The 17690-nt window shown below is 34.6% G+C and overlaps 1 gene segment (V, D, J or C); it reads left to right on the top strand.

Annotated features, from left to right (window-relative positions):
- Nucleotides 1–5355: 5355 nt before the first annotated feature.
- Nucleotides 5356–5897, top strand: LOC110289239. The segment is given in 2 exon segments: nt 5356–5404; nt 5587–5897. Coding segments are annotated over 2 exon segments (360 nt in total).
- The last annotated feature ends 11793 nt before the right edge of the window (nt 5898–17690 follow it).

Raw genomic sequence — 17690 nt, 5'->3', positions numbered from 1 at the left:
AACTGACAAATTTCAGAGAAGTGATTAGGGTTCTCAAAAGGGCTTAAATTGGAAGCATAAACACCTATCACCACAACCCAAAACTTAGAAACATGTGCAAAACAATAATGTTATAGCTATGAATACTAGTTTAAAGAAAAATGAGAAGTGTAAAGTGAAGAGGAAAAATACAGAGTGAAAAGAGTGACAATCATTTTGAAAGGGGACATGGGAAAGAAAAGGGACAGAGAGGTTTCTGCTACAGATAATGTAAGTCCAAACTAGGAAATAGACAAAGAAAACCTAGAGCTATATTGATGGGTAAACATGTTTTTATTAAATATTAAGAGTTGATGTGTTGGTTTTTCCTGTAGTAACAGCAATGAAGAAGGTGAGTGGGGGAGGCTGATAATGTAGAGTCAATCTGTGCATTCCGATGAAAGATTATTTTTAAAATTTTCTATATTTTTGAGTTTTACTTAACTACAGAAAAAACTATTATCATGCCTATCATCATTTCCTCCCTCTCATACATTTAATATCCATGTAATACAGCCACCTTCCCAAATTCCCTCATATTTCTCTCTTTATATCCTACTTACCCTAGTTAGTGATATCCACATGAGCATTTATGTGGTTCTATCTTCTGAAACATGGTAACCCTATGGTCACTTTAAGTACTAGAGAATATTATTATATTCTCTAATACTAAAGGTTCTGGATCTCCAGAAACCACTATAGCACTAACTGCTCAGTATAGATTGAGTCCTAGAGGTGAACTTGTAATCCAGATCAGGATTTTGACTGCCATGATCTTGCATATAGATAATCACTGCTTCTTGAGTTCAACATTGCAATAGCTACATTGTGTCCAGAGAACAGCATTTCACAGCTCTCCTATTTTCTGAGTTTTACATTTAATCTGCACCTATTCCATGACATTTTCTGAGACTTGAGATAGAAATATAAGATAGATGTTCCATATTAACTTAAGCACTCAGGTCTGAGTGTGTCATCATTCTGACTAGTCATGTAATTCTCCATTGACTTCTGATTAATTGAAAAACAACCTTCAATAACCAAAGTAGACAAGAAATAGAGACGAATGCCTAGACATTTGTATGATTACATAATTTTTCAATTACCAGAGATTATTCATGTATTAAAAAATGTTGTCACACCATAGAATGGTTGATTTATCCAGGTTTAGTCCCTTAGTAGCAGTTACTTTATCCATAGTAACTTGATTCTGTCATGTTCTGTGTCCACAATGTGTCTTCTATTCATCAATACAGTCCTACTATCAAGTTTTATTGAGAATCTAAGATCAGTTGCTATAGACTGTATTATTTTGATATCCTCATATTCAGATAATTTTACTAGGAGACAGATTATATCAGGTACATCATAGCAGCCTGATAAGCTGTAGGATCCTCAGGAACCTTCCGTGGGAAGAAACCCAGAAAATTACTTTCCTTATTACTAATGTCCTTTGAGGTAAAATAAAGTTGAAAACACAGAGTTTGAATACAGTCCTGTTTTACTGATCATCCAGGGGTTCTATTCTAGTTAACAGTGTTATTTTTCCTACTCTCAGAATTTCCACAGTTACACCATAATTTTTATTTAGGGTGGAATACCGTGAAGAATTACTATTTCAATGTTTACATGTATTCAGGAGTCATTCTTGTTCATGTCTTGTTTATGCATCAGCCATTAGACCACCTGGATGCAGCTTCTCTGGTGTTTTTCAGGAGAGACAGTCTACCTTAGGGTTTTACTTCTCTGAACAGACATCATGACCAAGGCAAGTCTTATAAGGACAACATTTATTTGGGCCTTGCTTGTAGGTTCCCAGATTCAGTCTATTGTCATCAAGGTAGTAAAATGGCAGCATCCAGGCAGGCATGGTTTGGGAGTATCCGAAAGTTCTACTTCTTCATTTGAAAGCTGCTAGCAGAATACTGAATTCAAGGAATATAAGATGAAAGCCTTAAAGCCATACCCACAATGTCCTACCTACTCCAATTAGGTCACACCTCATAGTGTCACTCTCTGGGCTGAGCATATACAAACCATCACACTATCTAAAAGCAAATCTCAAGTTTCTCTGGCTCTTATAATATTTCTACCCACTCTGCAATTATTCCTGGGAAATAGGTGCAGAAAGTATGTTGTTGGGATAATTTAGGACTGGTCACCATGATCTCCTAATATCTGCACTTTGATAATTTATGGAGTATTTTTGGAATGATAACATCTGTTGCAAAGGGAATTGCACATCAAATATCTAAACTATATCAATTAAACAAACTTTATTTATATATGAATATAGGTAATAAGAAGACACGAATCAGAGAAAGAGCAAGGATTGTATGTGGATTTGTATGAATGAAGGAAAAAGTAGTGACAAACAGTATGTGGCTATGTTATGACTTTTAAAAGGTAAGAAAATGAGTATAATTTATCTCAACCTATTTCTTCCACATAATTCAAGACCAAAGAGATGACAAAACTTACCAATATAGATAAATATTTCAATAAGAAAAAAGTGCAATGATTGTGCACCATAAACTTTTTTGGCAATCTGCCCTCCTCTAAGAATTGAAAAGCAGAACCTATCCAGGTGGGGAATCTCAGTGAGGACTGTACAGTTCAGATGGTGTTAAAATCAGAGAGATATTCAATATAATGTATCTTAACATACTAATACTATATTTTGTAGTTCAGGTAAGCAAAAATTTCTATTTATAAGACTACCAAATTACTGCATTTTTCAATGGAAACCTGAATTCAAATTGCAAGTATTTAACAATGATACCATTGTATGTGGTATCACTATTCTTCCTTGATTCTGAGCAGTAGCAACAATCTATGACTCTAAAGTAGCCACATGATTGCAAGAAGACAGCATAATGTACCATCAACTTAAAACATCATGGCATATTCTACAGTTTGTTATATTATGGCTTTATATTAAATGACTTTATACCATCAAATTCTATATTATAGTTTATTTTTGGAATCTCACTGTATCTCAGAGAACATTTTATGTCTCTGTTTTTTCATTTCTTGAAGTCATAAAATGTGGTATAAGTGTGAATGTGCCTGTGTGAACACTATTTTATTTATGTTTGTAACGATTGGATATAAAGAATCACCACATTTGCCATAAGTAGTTTTTTTGTTCTAAACATACTACAACTTGGTGCACAGTACTGTAAATGTAGTATTTCCTCTATAGTTCAAAATGGATATTTTACAGCCTTGCCTTCACTCTGGCTATGTTAACAGTAGATGGCAGCACAATCACATTTCTGTTTTGTTTGTTTGTTTGTTTATCTTTTTAAAAAAATTATTAGATATTATCTTCATCTACATTTCAAATGCTATCCCAAAAGTCCCCTAAACCCCCTGCCCTGCTCTCCTACCCACCCATTCCCACTTCTTGACCCTGGTGTTCCCCTGTACTAGGGCATATAAAGTTTGCTAGATCAAGTGCTGTCTCTTCACAATGATGGCTGACTAGGCCATCTTCTGCTACATATGCAGCTAGAGACACGAGCTCTGGGGGTACTGGTTAGTTCATATTGTTCTTCCATCTATAGGTTGCAGACCCCTTCAGCTCTTGGGTACTTTCCCTAGCTCCTCCATTGGGACCCTGTGTTTGCAATAGCTGACTGTGGGCATCTACTTCTATATTTGCCAGGCACTGGCATAGCCTCACAAGAGAAAGCTATGTCAGGGTTTTGTCATCAAAATCTTACTGGCATATGCAATAGTGTCTGCTTTTGGTTGCTCTTTATGATCAATAAGACAAAAAGACCACCAATGGATTGGGAAAGGATTTGTACCAATCCTAAATCTGATACAGCACAATCACACTTCCATTCAGTCACTAACACCAGCCCTAAATCTCTAATTACATGAGATTATAAAACAAGAATTACTTTTTTTCTACAACCTCACCAGCATCTGCATCACCTGCATTTTTTTTTCTTTTTTTGTTATTTTAGCCATTCTGAGTTGTGTGAGATGGAATCACAGGGTCGTTTTGATTTGCATTTCCCTGATGACTAAGGATGTTGAGCAATTCCTTAGGTGCTTTTTAAATATTTGGTATTGCTCAGTTGAGTATTCTTTGTTAAGCTCTGTATCCAGTTTTTCAATAGGTTATTTGGTTCTCTGGAGTCTACCTTATTGAGTTCTTTGTATATATTTAATATTAGCCCTGTATCAGACATAGGATTGGTAATGTTCTTTGCCCAATCTGTTGGTTGTCATACTATCCTATTCACAGAAGCTTTGCAATTTTATGATGTCCCATATGCCAGTTCTTGATCTTAAGTCATAAGCTATTGGTGCTCTGTTCAGGAATTTTTCCCCTGTGATCATGTGCTCAAGACTCTTTCCCACTTTGTCTTCTATTAGATTCCCTGTATCTGGTTTTATGCATTGCTGATGGGATTGCAGGCTGGTACAACCACTCTGAAAACCATTTTTGTATCCTTAAATGGTGAAATATGAAGCCCATATTCACAAAAAATAATAGTTTTTTCTTTCTGTAGTAAACAGAATGATACTAGCGACTAGCTAATAAATACAATGAAAGATGAAAATCTGTGTTATTCAGAAAGAAACTAGTCATTTAGTTAGAATAGTTTCCTTAGAAGTGCATACTTAATAAGTAACTTGATTTTAACAATTCTTAGGTCAGTATCTCTCAATACATCTCAGTTGTTTTTCATAATAGTTGATTAAAAAATGGAAAAAGTCTTTCATGAAGTGAGGAATGTGAAATCATCCCTAAGATCAAGAGACATAGTCATGCTTCATTATGGCTATGCTGACTTTAACATTATAAGAAGATAAATAAAACTTTACCTAAGGTAAATTAAAATAATTTTTAAATAAATTGTTTCATTCACTTTTTCAACACTATATTTTCCTTCTTCTCCTCCCAGTACCCACTCATTCAAGTCCTTCCCCATTCCCTCAGTCTTTGCAATAAGTAAAATATTTGATCAAACTTAGACTTAAATTTGCAGACTCGGGGGCTGTCAATCTTTATAAATAAATTTAATTTGTTAAGTGCTCTCAGATTCTCTCAGATAATAAATAGAACAGGAATTAAACAGTTTCAGGGCACATGAAATACTGAGAATGGTGATTATTCAGAGTAGTTTTAGATGAGTGCATCTTCATGAACCTACAGCCCATATTCTCCCATGTGTTTATAAGCCAAGAACTGCCTAGACTGTGTCTTGCTATTTGCATATTTCATTTTCAGTAACCACAAATATCTCACAGTTGCTTTAAAGCACAGTACTTATGAGAATAGCAGTAATTAGCTAGGGACCAAGATTCAAAGACAGAATGGATTTTCCAGTGCAGATTTTCAGCTTCCTACTAATCAGTGCCTCAGGTAACAGAGGGCAGGGAATTTGAGATCAGAGTCCAACCAAAATTATTTTCCTGGGGAATTTCAGTCTAAAATACAGTTTTTTTTCTTTTTCTTTCATTTGAATGTTAGGTGGTATAAAATTATTTTTGTGTCTCTATTTCTACTAATCCCCCTCTCTCTCTCTCTACGTTGTTTTTTTCTAGTCATACTGTCCAGAGGACAAATTGTTCTCACCCAGTCTCCAGCAATCATGTCTGCATCTCCAGGGGAGAAGGTCACCATGACCTGCAGTGCCAGCTCAAGTGTAAATTACATGCACTGGTACCAGCAGAAGCCAGGATCTTCCCCCAAACTCTGGATTTATGACACATCCAAACTGGTTTCTGGTGTCCCTGCTCGCTTCAGTGGCAGTGGGTCTGGGACATCTTACTCTCTCACAATCAGCAGCATGGAGGCTGAAGATGCCGCCTCTTATTTCTGCCACCAACGGGGTAGTTACCCACCCACACAGTGATACAGACTAGAACAAAAACTCTCTAAGACCTTAGGGTCTAGCTACTTCCTCCTAGATATAAACTGTGGCCAGTGGTTTGATTGCAGTAGTCCACACAGGGAGTTCTGCTTTACAGTGTCATTTTCATATTTAGATAAATGTCTCTATAATATTCCACTGTACTTCAGTGCTGTTCTCAAATAATCTACATTTCCAGTGTTTATTTATTCTCAATTTTTTTCTGCTTGTCGAAGACAAGTGTGGCAGTCTCTTTTACTGGTGTTCCCCATGAACCTTTACATCTATTTTCTGCTACTTTCACTGATTTCAGAATCTTCTTGGTTTGTGGTTTTTCTTCAGGATATTCATTTGCTCACAACACACTGCTTTTGTTATCCTACAAAAAGTAGTATCCATCCTTATATATTTTCTGGGTTTTATTAGTACACCTTCTTTTCCACTAAATTTTCCTCTTAATATGTTTTTAAAATATTTTTCTCTTCAAATTAAAAAGGAAAAACTACTGACAGTCATGTATATTTTCTTTCTATTCCCATGACAAGTAATTGAAACACTCCACTAAAAAAGAAACCAAGAAGGCAACAGAGAACTAATAAATGAACATTAATTTTTTATATCTCTCATCTATCTTTCTTTCTATCTATCTATCTATCTATCTATCTATCTATCTATCTATCTATCTATCTATCTATCTATCTATCTGCCTGTCTGTCTTTCTATGAATCCACTTGTGTGTGTACCTTAACATGAATAATTAAAATCATAAAGACATTTTAATATATTAAATAGAGAAAGACAAATTATTTAAAATATTTGTGTTGTCAATTTTAAATTCAAATTACAGTTTAATAAAATTTAATTTACACTCTATGATAACAGTAATAATTATGTAATAGTTTATTTTCAATTTTCGAATGTAAGGTGTTGGTATGAAATCCATCAGACACAGTTACCAGCCTATCTGTCTCCATCCATAGAAGAAAGTGTCACACCATCAGAGGAAGTCAAGATATTAATGTGTATTTAATACATTATTTATATAATCTGTCAAGAAACCTTTTTCAGAATCAGTTGTTTGACTTTTAGTCCTAGCAAAGAATAGACTGCCTAAAGAGGATCATGGGTTTATGTGCAGCCCTAACTGCACAGACAAACACTGCTTCAAGGAAAATCTATACACATCTAAACCAAAAAGGAAACACTTTTACATTTATGTGTTGCCCAACACTACATGAAATTTAGTGCTTGGCACTTTTTTCTGGTTAGTTCAATGCGTACTGTTGTTATTTGAATTAGAATGGACGTCAAAATTTCATATATTTAAATATATTTCAAATATTTCTTAGTAAGAAACCCTGTTTGATAGGATTTAGAGGTATGGCCTTTTTGGAAAGTGTGTCACTGCATTAGACTCTAAGGTTTTAAAAGCCTAATCCAGGCCCAGTATTTCTATTTTCTGGTCACTTTGCTGATCCAGATTACACACTCTCACCTCTCATGTCTGTCTTGGTGCAGCCATGCTCCACAATATGAAAATAATGAACTAAACACTAAGCAGGTCCCAAATAAATGCTTTCTTTGGGAGGGTTTTTGTGGTTATGGTATCTCTCCAGAGCAATATAATACAACCAGAAAATCCAGGTATCTAGAAAGGTCACTAGAAAAATTTTGAATCGTGAGGCATCAGTGAAAAAGCAAGTCAGTTCTCCATTTCCTCACTTGCTCTCATGTCTTCTAGAAGAATATTTGTCATGATCTTTTTTCCTTTCTATGATGTTCTATGGATATACTTAATGACCAACCCTTCCATGAGATATAAAATCGGAAAAGGAAGATTAAATGTTCTCTGAAACATGTACGAAGATATGGCTATAGGAACAGACTAAAAAGCACCCATAGAGATACTGTATACACCTAAGTCCATCAACATCCCACCTTGAACTTGTAGGGAAATGTGTGGAAAATGGGTTAGAGAGCCTATATTATCAGTTTCAGGCAAGACTTGACTTCTTGGGAATCACATAATCAACCGACTTTTGCATAAGTATCTCTATACATCATGAACAAGCCTTTGGATATTAAGAGTTCAGATTCTAGGGTTAACAATGTGCACAATTTCTTCTAATTATAATTATATGTCATTAGATCTACTAAAAACTACTGTTAGATCAATAAAACCAATTAGTGAGGGCTAATAAATATCCACCTTATTTCAGGTAGTGTCATGTCTAAAATATGCAGCTAAAATGAGGAGATTCTAATTTTCCCGTTTTGATGGAAACTTATAAACTATTTTTTGATAGTTGTTTATTTTCTTCATAAAGTAGAATCACAAGGATGCCTAAGATACCCTAAGGCGCTAATCAGAGGATGTGTCAGGATGTGTCACAATGTATGAGATAGTTTTTTTTGTTGTTGTTGTTTGTTTTTTTTATGTTTGGTTGGTTTGGTTGGTTGGATTTTGGTTTTGGCTTTTGATTTTAAGGAGAGAAGATTTAAGGAATGCTCAATTACCCTGGCATATCTGATTATTTAATAAGCAGTAACTCTCACTCACTCCTACAAACCCATGACAAAAAATCACAGGTGTCTCTAAGAGTTTTCACTCTCATGTGGAGCATGAAGTCTATGGTAGCTCTTCTAGCATTTAGTCTCACATACCTGGTGTCTGTAAGAGTTTTATTTCTCCCATCATTTCTTCTACCATAAATTTGCCATATGAGTGTTTCATTTTGTTTTACAAGAAGACAGTTTATCAATTATATTTATAACATATGCAAAAAATTATAGACACATATATAGTGGCCCGTGACCTATGAATCTTAGTTATTTAATTCCATGCATGTTATTTGGCATATGAGTTTTGTTAAGTAGTAGTTAGGGGTTTTGATATGTAGAGTTCATATTGAAATGATATAGTGGAATTAATGCAATCATAATGGTTCGCCATTTACTAGGGATTGCAGTCATATTCAGAAAAGGCCTGATAACAAAGGAAATGCCTGATAACAAAGGGAAAGATTAGGACTTTGAGTACAGAATATATAGGGCATCTTAAGGAGGGAAAATTAGTATATTGATTACTCACTTTGGTCTCTGGAGGGACATAGTCCTTCTTAATCCTTGATTTTAGCTCAGTGAGATTATATTTTCACCTTAGGAACTTATCAACTATTTTCTTATTTATTTGTAGACTTCATGTTTTTACCCATGTAAACTATGAATTTCTGTTGGTATTTTAATTGCATTACAAAAATACGGGTCTTATTTAACTTCAATCATTAATAACATTCTCTATTACTAACTAGATTCTAAATATAAATAGTGGGTTTTACCAGTTATGTAGCTGTCTTGTTCTATGTCAGTCAATTATTTCTAACACCCTCTATGTCTCCCTTGCAGATAAACCCACTCATCTCTTCTATTTTGATAACTTTCTGTTCCTATCTTTTACCTGTGGCCCTGCATGGTTGTCTTCCTCAAGCTTGCTCACCATTATCTCTTAGAGATTTGATGCTTGAAGTTGTTGAACTCGTCTTGTGTGAACTTTCATGAACAAAGACCTCTAGAAAATCCTTAGGATTCCAATATACATTCAAGCTTATGATACATTTTGTATTCCTTTTTGAAGATTAGTGTAAGGTTTGCATGAAAGGTGTCAATGGGAAGTTGTTGTTCAAGAAGTTCAAAATGTGGCATGATGACGAATGTCAGTATCCCTGCAGATGTACTTGTAATAAATTTCTATGTTTTTATTTGTAAAGCATAAATGCCCAAGGCTTCACCTGAGAGTTTCTATAGCATTTGACATCTTATTAATAATCTTAAATGATGACAAGGAAGAAACTCTTGATTGAATTCTTTCCTCATGATTCTCTCATCTTCTCTGCAACGTTGTACCTTAAGTTTGTACAGCCATTTTGAAGCTATTTTTTTTGTTTTAATTCCAGTCCCAATACTGCTCATGTACTAGAGTTTCATGTGAATAAGAAGAAGGCACCAAAAAGATTCAATTCCAAAAATTAATATTAGGATATGTATTCTGCCAAGAGAGGAATATTAGTTTGAAGTTATAGTGGATTGATTGAAATAAATCCAAAAACTTTTCATAATGAACTCAATTTCTTTTCTTTATAAAGACAACTTTACTTATGCAACCTACTTAAATGAATATTCAAAAGTTGCCTGTATAAATGTTCAATAAATAATTATGCAAAAATACACCCAAGGAAATTTCAATAGTATGTAAAAATCTAAAGGAAAATAGTTTAGATTTTGGATTATTGTACCACACTTTTTATCACCTGCAGAAAGATGTCTAGCAAGAAGTTGTCCGAAATTCTAGTCACATAACTACATAAAAGATGAAAACAGAAATAAATTAGAGTATTCCTTTCTAGCCAATATAAAACATGTATTCTTTTGGAAGACTTTTTCCATTTGTACATAACCTTGAGTTTCTAATAACTTCTAGTAATATGAGATAATGAATAATTGAATATTCATGTTTCCCTAAAGAAACCCTAGTACCTGAACATAGTAAGTGTGACTTATTCATATCACCAGCCTGTATGACTAAGTTTTTGTTGAATTGCCCTTACAGTTCTATATCATTAACATGCAATAGATTTGTTATTTTGTCCTGGCATCTATACTTTATTCTCCACTAAAGTAATGACCATCTGAAAGATTCTTTTAAGTATATTCCAGTGTTTTCTCCTTGCTCTGCTAATTAGATGAGTTAGAAACCAAGATACTCTTTCTGAATCCATATGTGGAAACAAAATAACAAGTATGTAGACATCCTTAGCTTACCTATGAGAAAATCAAGTTAAATGTAAACGAGACCACATGAGAAGCAAATCTAGAGTGTTTCTCTTTACCTAATTCTTTCTGTTGTGCCAGAAAATTTGGCAGTAGATTTCTGAATGAAGCTCAGCCCACATATATCTGGTGAAAAAGTACAATGGTGAGTATAGGGTTATAAAATATCAGTATGAATACTCTTTAATTGTGAATACTTGGCACCAGTAACTTAAATTTTCTTGTAGAACAAATTTTGAATATTGTAATAATTAAAAAGTGTGAGTAAGATTAAGGAAAAGCAAATTTAAAAACAAGACTCATTAGAATATTCAGGTAGGGCCAGGTGTGGTGTCCCACACCTTTAATGCCAGCACTCAGGAGGCAGAGGCAGGTGAATTTCTGAGTTCAAGGCCAGCATGGTCTACAGAGTGAGTTTGAGGGCAGCCAGATCTATACAGAGAAACCCTGTCTTGAAAAAGAAAGAAAGAAAGAAAGAAAGAAAGAAAGAAAGAAAGAAAGAAAGAAAGAAAGAAAGAAAGGAAGGAAGGAAGGAAGGAAGAAAGAAAGAAAGNAGAAAGAAAGAAAGAAAGAAAGAAAGAAAGAAAGAAAGAAAGAAAGAAAGGAAGGAAGGAAGGAAGGAAGAAAGAAAGAAAGAAAGAAAGAAAGGAAGAAAGAAAGAAACAAACAAAAAGGAGAATATATAGCTCAAAGGAAAAAGCATGGTGGAAGGTATGCATCACGAGATGGAACATTGACAACATATATAACTTTGTAACTGGCTCTGAATGATGTTTGTTGCAAAACTATTAGGATAAACATAATATTATTAAAATTCTTTGTATTATGTACAATCTCCTCCAGTCTGCACTCTGTAATTTAATCAAGTCAAAATTTGTTCAAGTGAGAGTATGACATTTATTCAAAGGAAGGATAAATTCTCAGGGTTTTTGTTTGTGAATTTATTCTTCAAATGTCCTTAAATATGTTCCTCATTAGTGTGACCTTATATTTCTAAGATTTGTTCACTAAAATGATCCTGGAATTTATTATTACAAATAACTCTGAGTATTAATGGTGAGCTGTAGTTCAGTCATATGACTAGCCACTTTCATTCATTTCCTATTATAAACTATTTTGACATGTACACTAGAGAAAGTGCTATTCATCACATTTAATAATACAGTGAAGAAGAGTGGAAAGAGAAGGTGTCTTCTTATAACGACCTACTTTCAGTTCTAACTTACTGCTTTTTGCATAGTGACCCTTAGGGATTCCATACTTCTTAGAGTTAATACTTTTGCCTCCCCAGAGGGCCAACAGACTGCCTTGAGTAGAATAGACCTCTCAAAACAACAGAAGATTTTTATGTCATCTCTGTGGTCTTTGTTCCTATTTAGCTCACAGGAGACTGAAAAAAGGGATAAAGGACTTCTTGAGTCTCCCTCTCCTACAAGATGCTTAAAGGATAACAGAAAATTATGTACATCTATCAATGTCCTAAGAAATTCTTTATCCAGTAAAAAACAATTCTTCTTCTAAAATTCTTTTCCTTTAAATTTATAATTCAAATGCACACACACACACACTCACACACACACAAACACTCACACACACACAAACCAGGTGGATACATACAAGCATACATTATCAATGTCAACACACATACATACACACAAACCATAAATCCTAAGTAGCACAATTGTTCCATTATAGATATGAAAAAGAGGAATGCCTTAATCTAGTGTTCTGATACCTTGGCTGTGTATAATGGGAACAAAACAAAACTGTCAAAAAAAAAAAAAGATTGATCACATTTATTAAACAAGGGTTCTTATTCAAGCATGTACCAAGGCATATTAGAAAATCTCAGTATTTATTAACACTATTGGCTTCACTTATGGTATAGTGAGATTATTAACTTAAATTCTAGCTAGAGAGGCCTTGCCTCATTGCAAACCAAGAAGTATATATCTTCATGTGGAATCAATGTTTATATTCACCTACAAAAGAATTCACCCAGCACACAGTTATTCCACGGCAGTTTTACATTCATTATTAGAAAAGTGGACTAAATGGCATTTATTCCATCCCTCTGTAGCCTGGTCATCACAATCTCTTATTCTTAAATAAAAGCTTCCATTATTTCATAATCCCAGAATTTCATGAAAATTCACAGAACAGGGAGCCTTAGGCATAACCACAAGCCATCTAATGTATAGCATTTATCTTTCATTAGGGAGAACACAACCCATTTTATTACTATTGATTTTTATTTCTAAAGGTGTCCATCTACTAGGACAGATGAAAAAATAGAAAAGAAATGAAACTACAAAATGATCCGTGACTTCTAACCCTTGAAGGAACCCCTGATTTCAACCTGAACGTGTGGTATACAAGGAGTTTAGGAGCATTCCTTTGTTCTGCTGATATCAAGCTAATGATATAGTAATCTTCTAACTTGTCATGAAATTAATGGTGACTCTCTCCTCTACATATGCAGATGAGTAGGATGGGGATTGGGTCAACTTGATGGTCACTTTTAGTACTAGAGTATATTATTATATTCTCTAATACTAAAGGTTATTTATCTCCAGAAACCACTATAGTACTAATTGCTCAGTATAGATTGAGTCCTGGAGTTGAACATGACATATAGATCAGGATTTGACTGCCATGATCTTGCAGATAATCACTGCTTCTTGAGTTCAAGATTACAATAGCCACATTGTATCCAGAGGACAGCATTTCACAGCTCTCCTATTTTCTGAGTTTTACATTTAATCTGCACCTATTCCATGACATTTTCTGAGACTTGAGATAGAGATATAAGATAGATGTTCCATATTAACTTAAGCACTCAGGTCTGAGTGTGTCATCATTCTTACTAGTCATGTATTTCTCCATTGACTTCTGATTAATTGAAAAACAGCCTTCAATAACCAAAGTATACAAGAAATAGAGAAACCAAATGCCTGGACATTTGTATGATTACATAATTTTTCAATTACCAGAGAGAATAAATGTATTATAAAATGTTGTCACACCATAGAATGGTTGATTTATCCAGCTTTAGTCTCTTATTAGCAGTTACTTTTTCCTTAGTAACTTGATTCTGTCATGTTCTGTGTCCAAAATGTGTCTTCTATTCATCAATAGAGTCCTACTATCAAGTTTAATTGAGAATCTAAGATCAGTTGCAATAGCCTGTATTATTTTGATGTCTCCATATTCAAATCATTTTACTAGGAAGACAAATTATATCAGGTACAACATAGCAGCTTGTGAAGCTGTAGGATCCTCAGGAACCTTCCATCAGAAGAAACTCAGAAAATCACTTTCCTTATTACTAATGTCCTTTGAGGTAAAAAAGTCGAAAACACTGAGTTTGAATACTGCCCTGTTTTACTGATCATCCTGGGGTTCTATTTTAGTTAACAGTGTTATTTTGCCTACTCTCAGAATTTCCACAGTTACACCATAATTCTTTATTTAGGGTGGAATACCATGAAGAATTACCATTTCAATGTTTACATGTATTCAGTAGTCATCCTTGTTCATGTCTTGTTTATGCATCAGCCATTAGACCACCTGGATGCAGCTTCTCTGGTGTTTCTAGGAGACACAGTCTGCCTTAGGGTTTTACTTCTCTTAACAGACATCATGACCAAGGCAGGTCTTATACGGACAACTTTTATTTGTGCCTGGCTTGCAGGTTCTGAGTGTCAGTTTATTATCATCAAGGCAGTAACATGGCAGCATCCAGGCAGGCATGGTTTGGGAGGAACTGAAAGTTCTAGTTCTTCATTTGAAAGCTACTAGCAGAATAGTGAATACAAGAAATCTAAGATGAAGATCTTAAAGCCATACCCACAAAGTCCCACCTACTCCAACAAGGCCACACTTCATAGTGCCACTCTCTGGGCTGGGCATATATAAACCATCACACTATCTAAGAGCAAATATCAAGTTTCTCTGGCTCTTACAATATTTCTACCCACTTTGCAGTGATTTCCTGGGAAATAGGTGCAGAAAGTGTGTTGTAGTTGAATAATTTAGGACTGGTCACCACAAAATCTCCTAATATCTGCATTTTGATAATTTATGGAGTAATTTTATAATAATTTCCATCTGTTGCAAAGGGAATTGCATATCATATATCTAAACTGTATGTATTAAACAAACTTTACTTATGTATGAATAGAGTTAATTAGAAGTCACGAATCAGAGAAAGAGCAAAGAGTATATGTGGATTTTTTGAATGGAGGAAAAAGTAGTGGCAAACAGTATGTAGCTATGTTATGATTTTTAAAAGGTAAGAAAATGAGTATACTTTATCTCAACCTATTTCTTCCACATAATTCAAGACCAAAGAGATGACAAAATTTATCAAAATATGAAAGGAGACAGATATTTCAATAAGAAAAAAGTGCAATGATTGTGCACCATAACCCCCTTTTGGAAATCTGTCCCTCCTCTAAGAATTGAAAAGTAGAACCTATTCAGATGGGGAACCTCAGTGAGGCCTGTACAGTTAACATGGTTTTGAAATTATAGAGATATTCAATATAATGTATCTTAACATACTAATACTATATTTTGTAGTTCAGGTAAGCAAAATTTTCCATTTATAATGTTACTGAATTACTGCATTTTTCAATGGAAACCTGATTTCAAATTGCAAGTATTTAACATTTTCTATACCATTGTATGTGTTATCACTACTCTTCCTTGATTCTGAGCAGTAGCAACAATCTATGACTCTAAAGTAGCCACTTGATTGCAAGAAGACATCATAATGTGCCATCAGTTTAAAACATCATGGCATATTCTACAGTTTGTTATATTATGGCTTTATATTAAATGACTTTATACCATCAAGTTCTATATTATTGTATCTTTTTGGAATCTCACTGTATCTCAGAGAACATTCTATATCTCTATTTTTTCATTTCATGAAGTCATGATATTTGGTATAAGTGTGAATGTGTCTGTGTGAACACTATTTTATTTATGTTTGTAACGATTGGAAATAAAGAATCACAACATTTGTCATAGTACTTTTTTTGTTCTAAACCTACTACTACTTGTCTCACAGTACTGTAAATGTAGTACTTCCTGTAGAATTCAAAATGGATATTTTATAGCCCTGCCTTCACCTTGGCTATCTTAACAGTAGATGGCAGCACAATGACATTTCTGTTTTTGTCGGTTTGTTTAGCTTTTTAAAATTTTTTTATTTGATATTTTCTTCATTTACATTTCAAATGCTATCCCAAAAGTCCCTGATACCCCCCCCCCCATCCTGCTCTTCTACCCACAAACTCCCACTTCTTGACCCTAGCGTTCCCCTGTCCTAGGGCATATAAAGTTTGCTAGACCAAGGGGCCTCTCTTCCCAATGATGGCCGACTAGGCCATCTTCTGCTACATATGCAGCTAGAGACATGAGCTCTGGGGGTACTGGTTAGTTCATATTGTTGTTCTGCCTATAGGGTTGCAGACCCCTTCAGCTCTTGGGGTACTTTCTCTAGCTCTTCCACTGGTGGCCCTCTGTTCTATTAAATAATTGACTGTGGGGATCTACAACTATATTTGCCTGGCACTGGCATAGCCTCACAAAAGAAAGCTATGTCAGGGTTTTTCACCAAAATTTTTCTTGCATATTCAATAGTGTCTGCTTTTGGTTGCTGATTATGATCAATAAGACAAAAAGACCACCAATAGATTGGGAAAGAATTTTTACCAATCCTAAATTCGATAGGGAACAATCGTACTTCCATTCGGTCACTAACACCAGCCCTAAAGCTATAATTACATAAGGTTATAAAACAAGAATTACTCTTTTTCTACAACCTCACCAGCATTTGCATCACCTGCATTTTTTTTTTTTATTTTAGCCATTCTGAGTTGTGTGAGATGGAATCACAGGGTTGTTTTGATTTGTATTTCCCTGATGACTAAGGATGTTGAGCAATTCCTTAGGTGATTTTTAAATATTTGGTATTGCTCAGTTGAGTATTCTTTGTTAAGCTGTGTATCCACTTTTTAAATAGGGTATTTGGTTCTATGGAGTCTAACTTATTGAGTTCTTTGTATATATTTAATACTTGCCTTGTATCAGATATATGATTGGTAAAGTTCTTTTCCCAACCTGTTGGTTTCCATATTGTCCTATTGACAGTGTCCTTTGCCTTACAGAAGCTTTGCAATTTTATGATGTCCCATATGCCAGTTTTTGATATTAAGGCATAAGCTATTGGTGCTCTGTTCAGGAAATTTCCCCCTGTGCTCATGTGCTCAAGAATCTTTTCCACTTTCTCTTCTATTAGATTCCCTGTATCTGGTTTTATGCATTGCTGATGGAATTGCAGACTGGTACAACCACTCTGAAAATCACTTTTGTATTCTTTTTTTTTTTTTTAATTTATTTATTATATGTATGTACACTGTAGTTGTCTTCAGACATTCCAGAAGAGGGCGCCAGATCTCGTTTCGGATGGTTGTGAGCCACCATGTGGTTGCTGGGATTTGAACTCTGGACCTTCGGAAGAGCAGTCGGGTGCTCTTACCCACTGAGCCATCTCACCAGCCCCCACTTTTGTATTCTTAAATGGTGAAATATAAAGCCCATATTCTCAATAAAACAAAATAGAAGATTTTTCTTTCTGTAGTAAACAGAATAAGACTAGCAATTAGCTACTAAATACAATGAAAGATGAAAACGTGTTATTCAGAAAGAAGCTAGCCATTTAGTTAGCATAGTTTCCTTAGAAAGGCATACATAATAAGTAACTTGATTTCAACAATTCTTAGGTGAGTATCTCTCAATACATCTATCTAATCACAGAGTCTCTCAGTTGTTTTTCATAATAGTTGATTAAAAAATGGAAGAAGTCTTTCATGAAGGGATGAATGAGAAATCATTCCTAAGATCTAGAGACATAGTCATGCTTCATCGTGGCTATGCTGAATTTAACATTTTAGGAAG

Source organism: Mus caroli, unplaced genomic scaffold (genome assembly GCF_900094665.2).
Source record: "Mus caroli unplaced genomic scaffold, CAROLI_EIJ_v1.1 scaffold_12840_1, whole genome shotgun sequence".
Lineage (NCBI taxonomy): Eukaryota > Metazoa > Chordata > Mammalia > Rodentia > Muridae > Mus > Mus caroli.
This window is presented reverse-complemented; position numbering and strand designations above follow the sequence as displayed.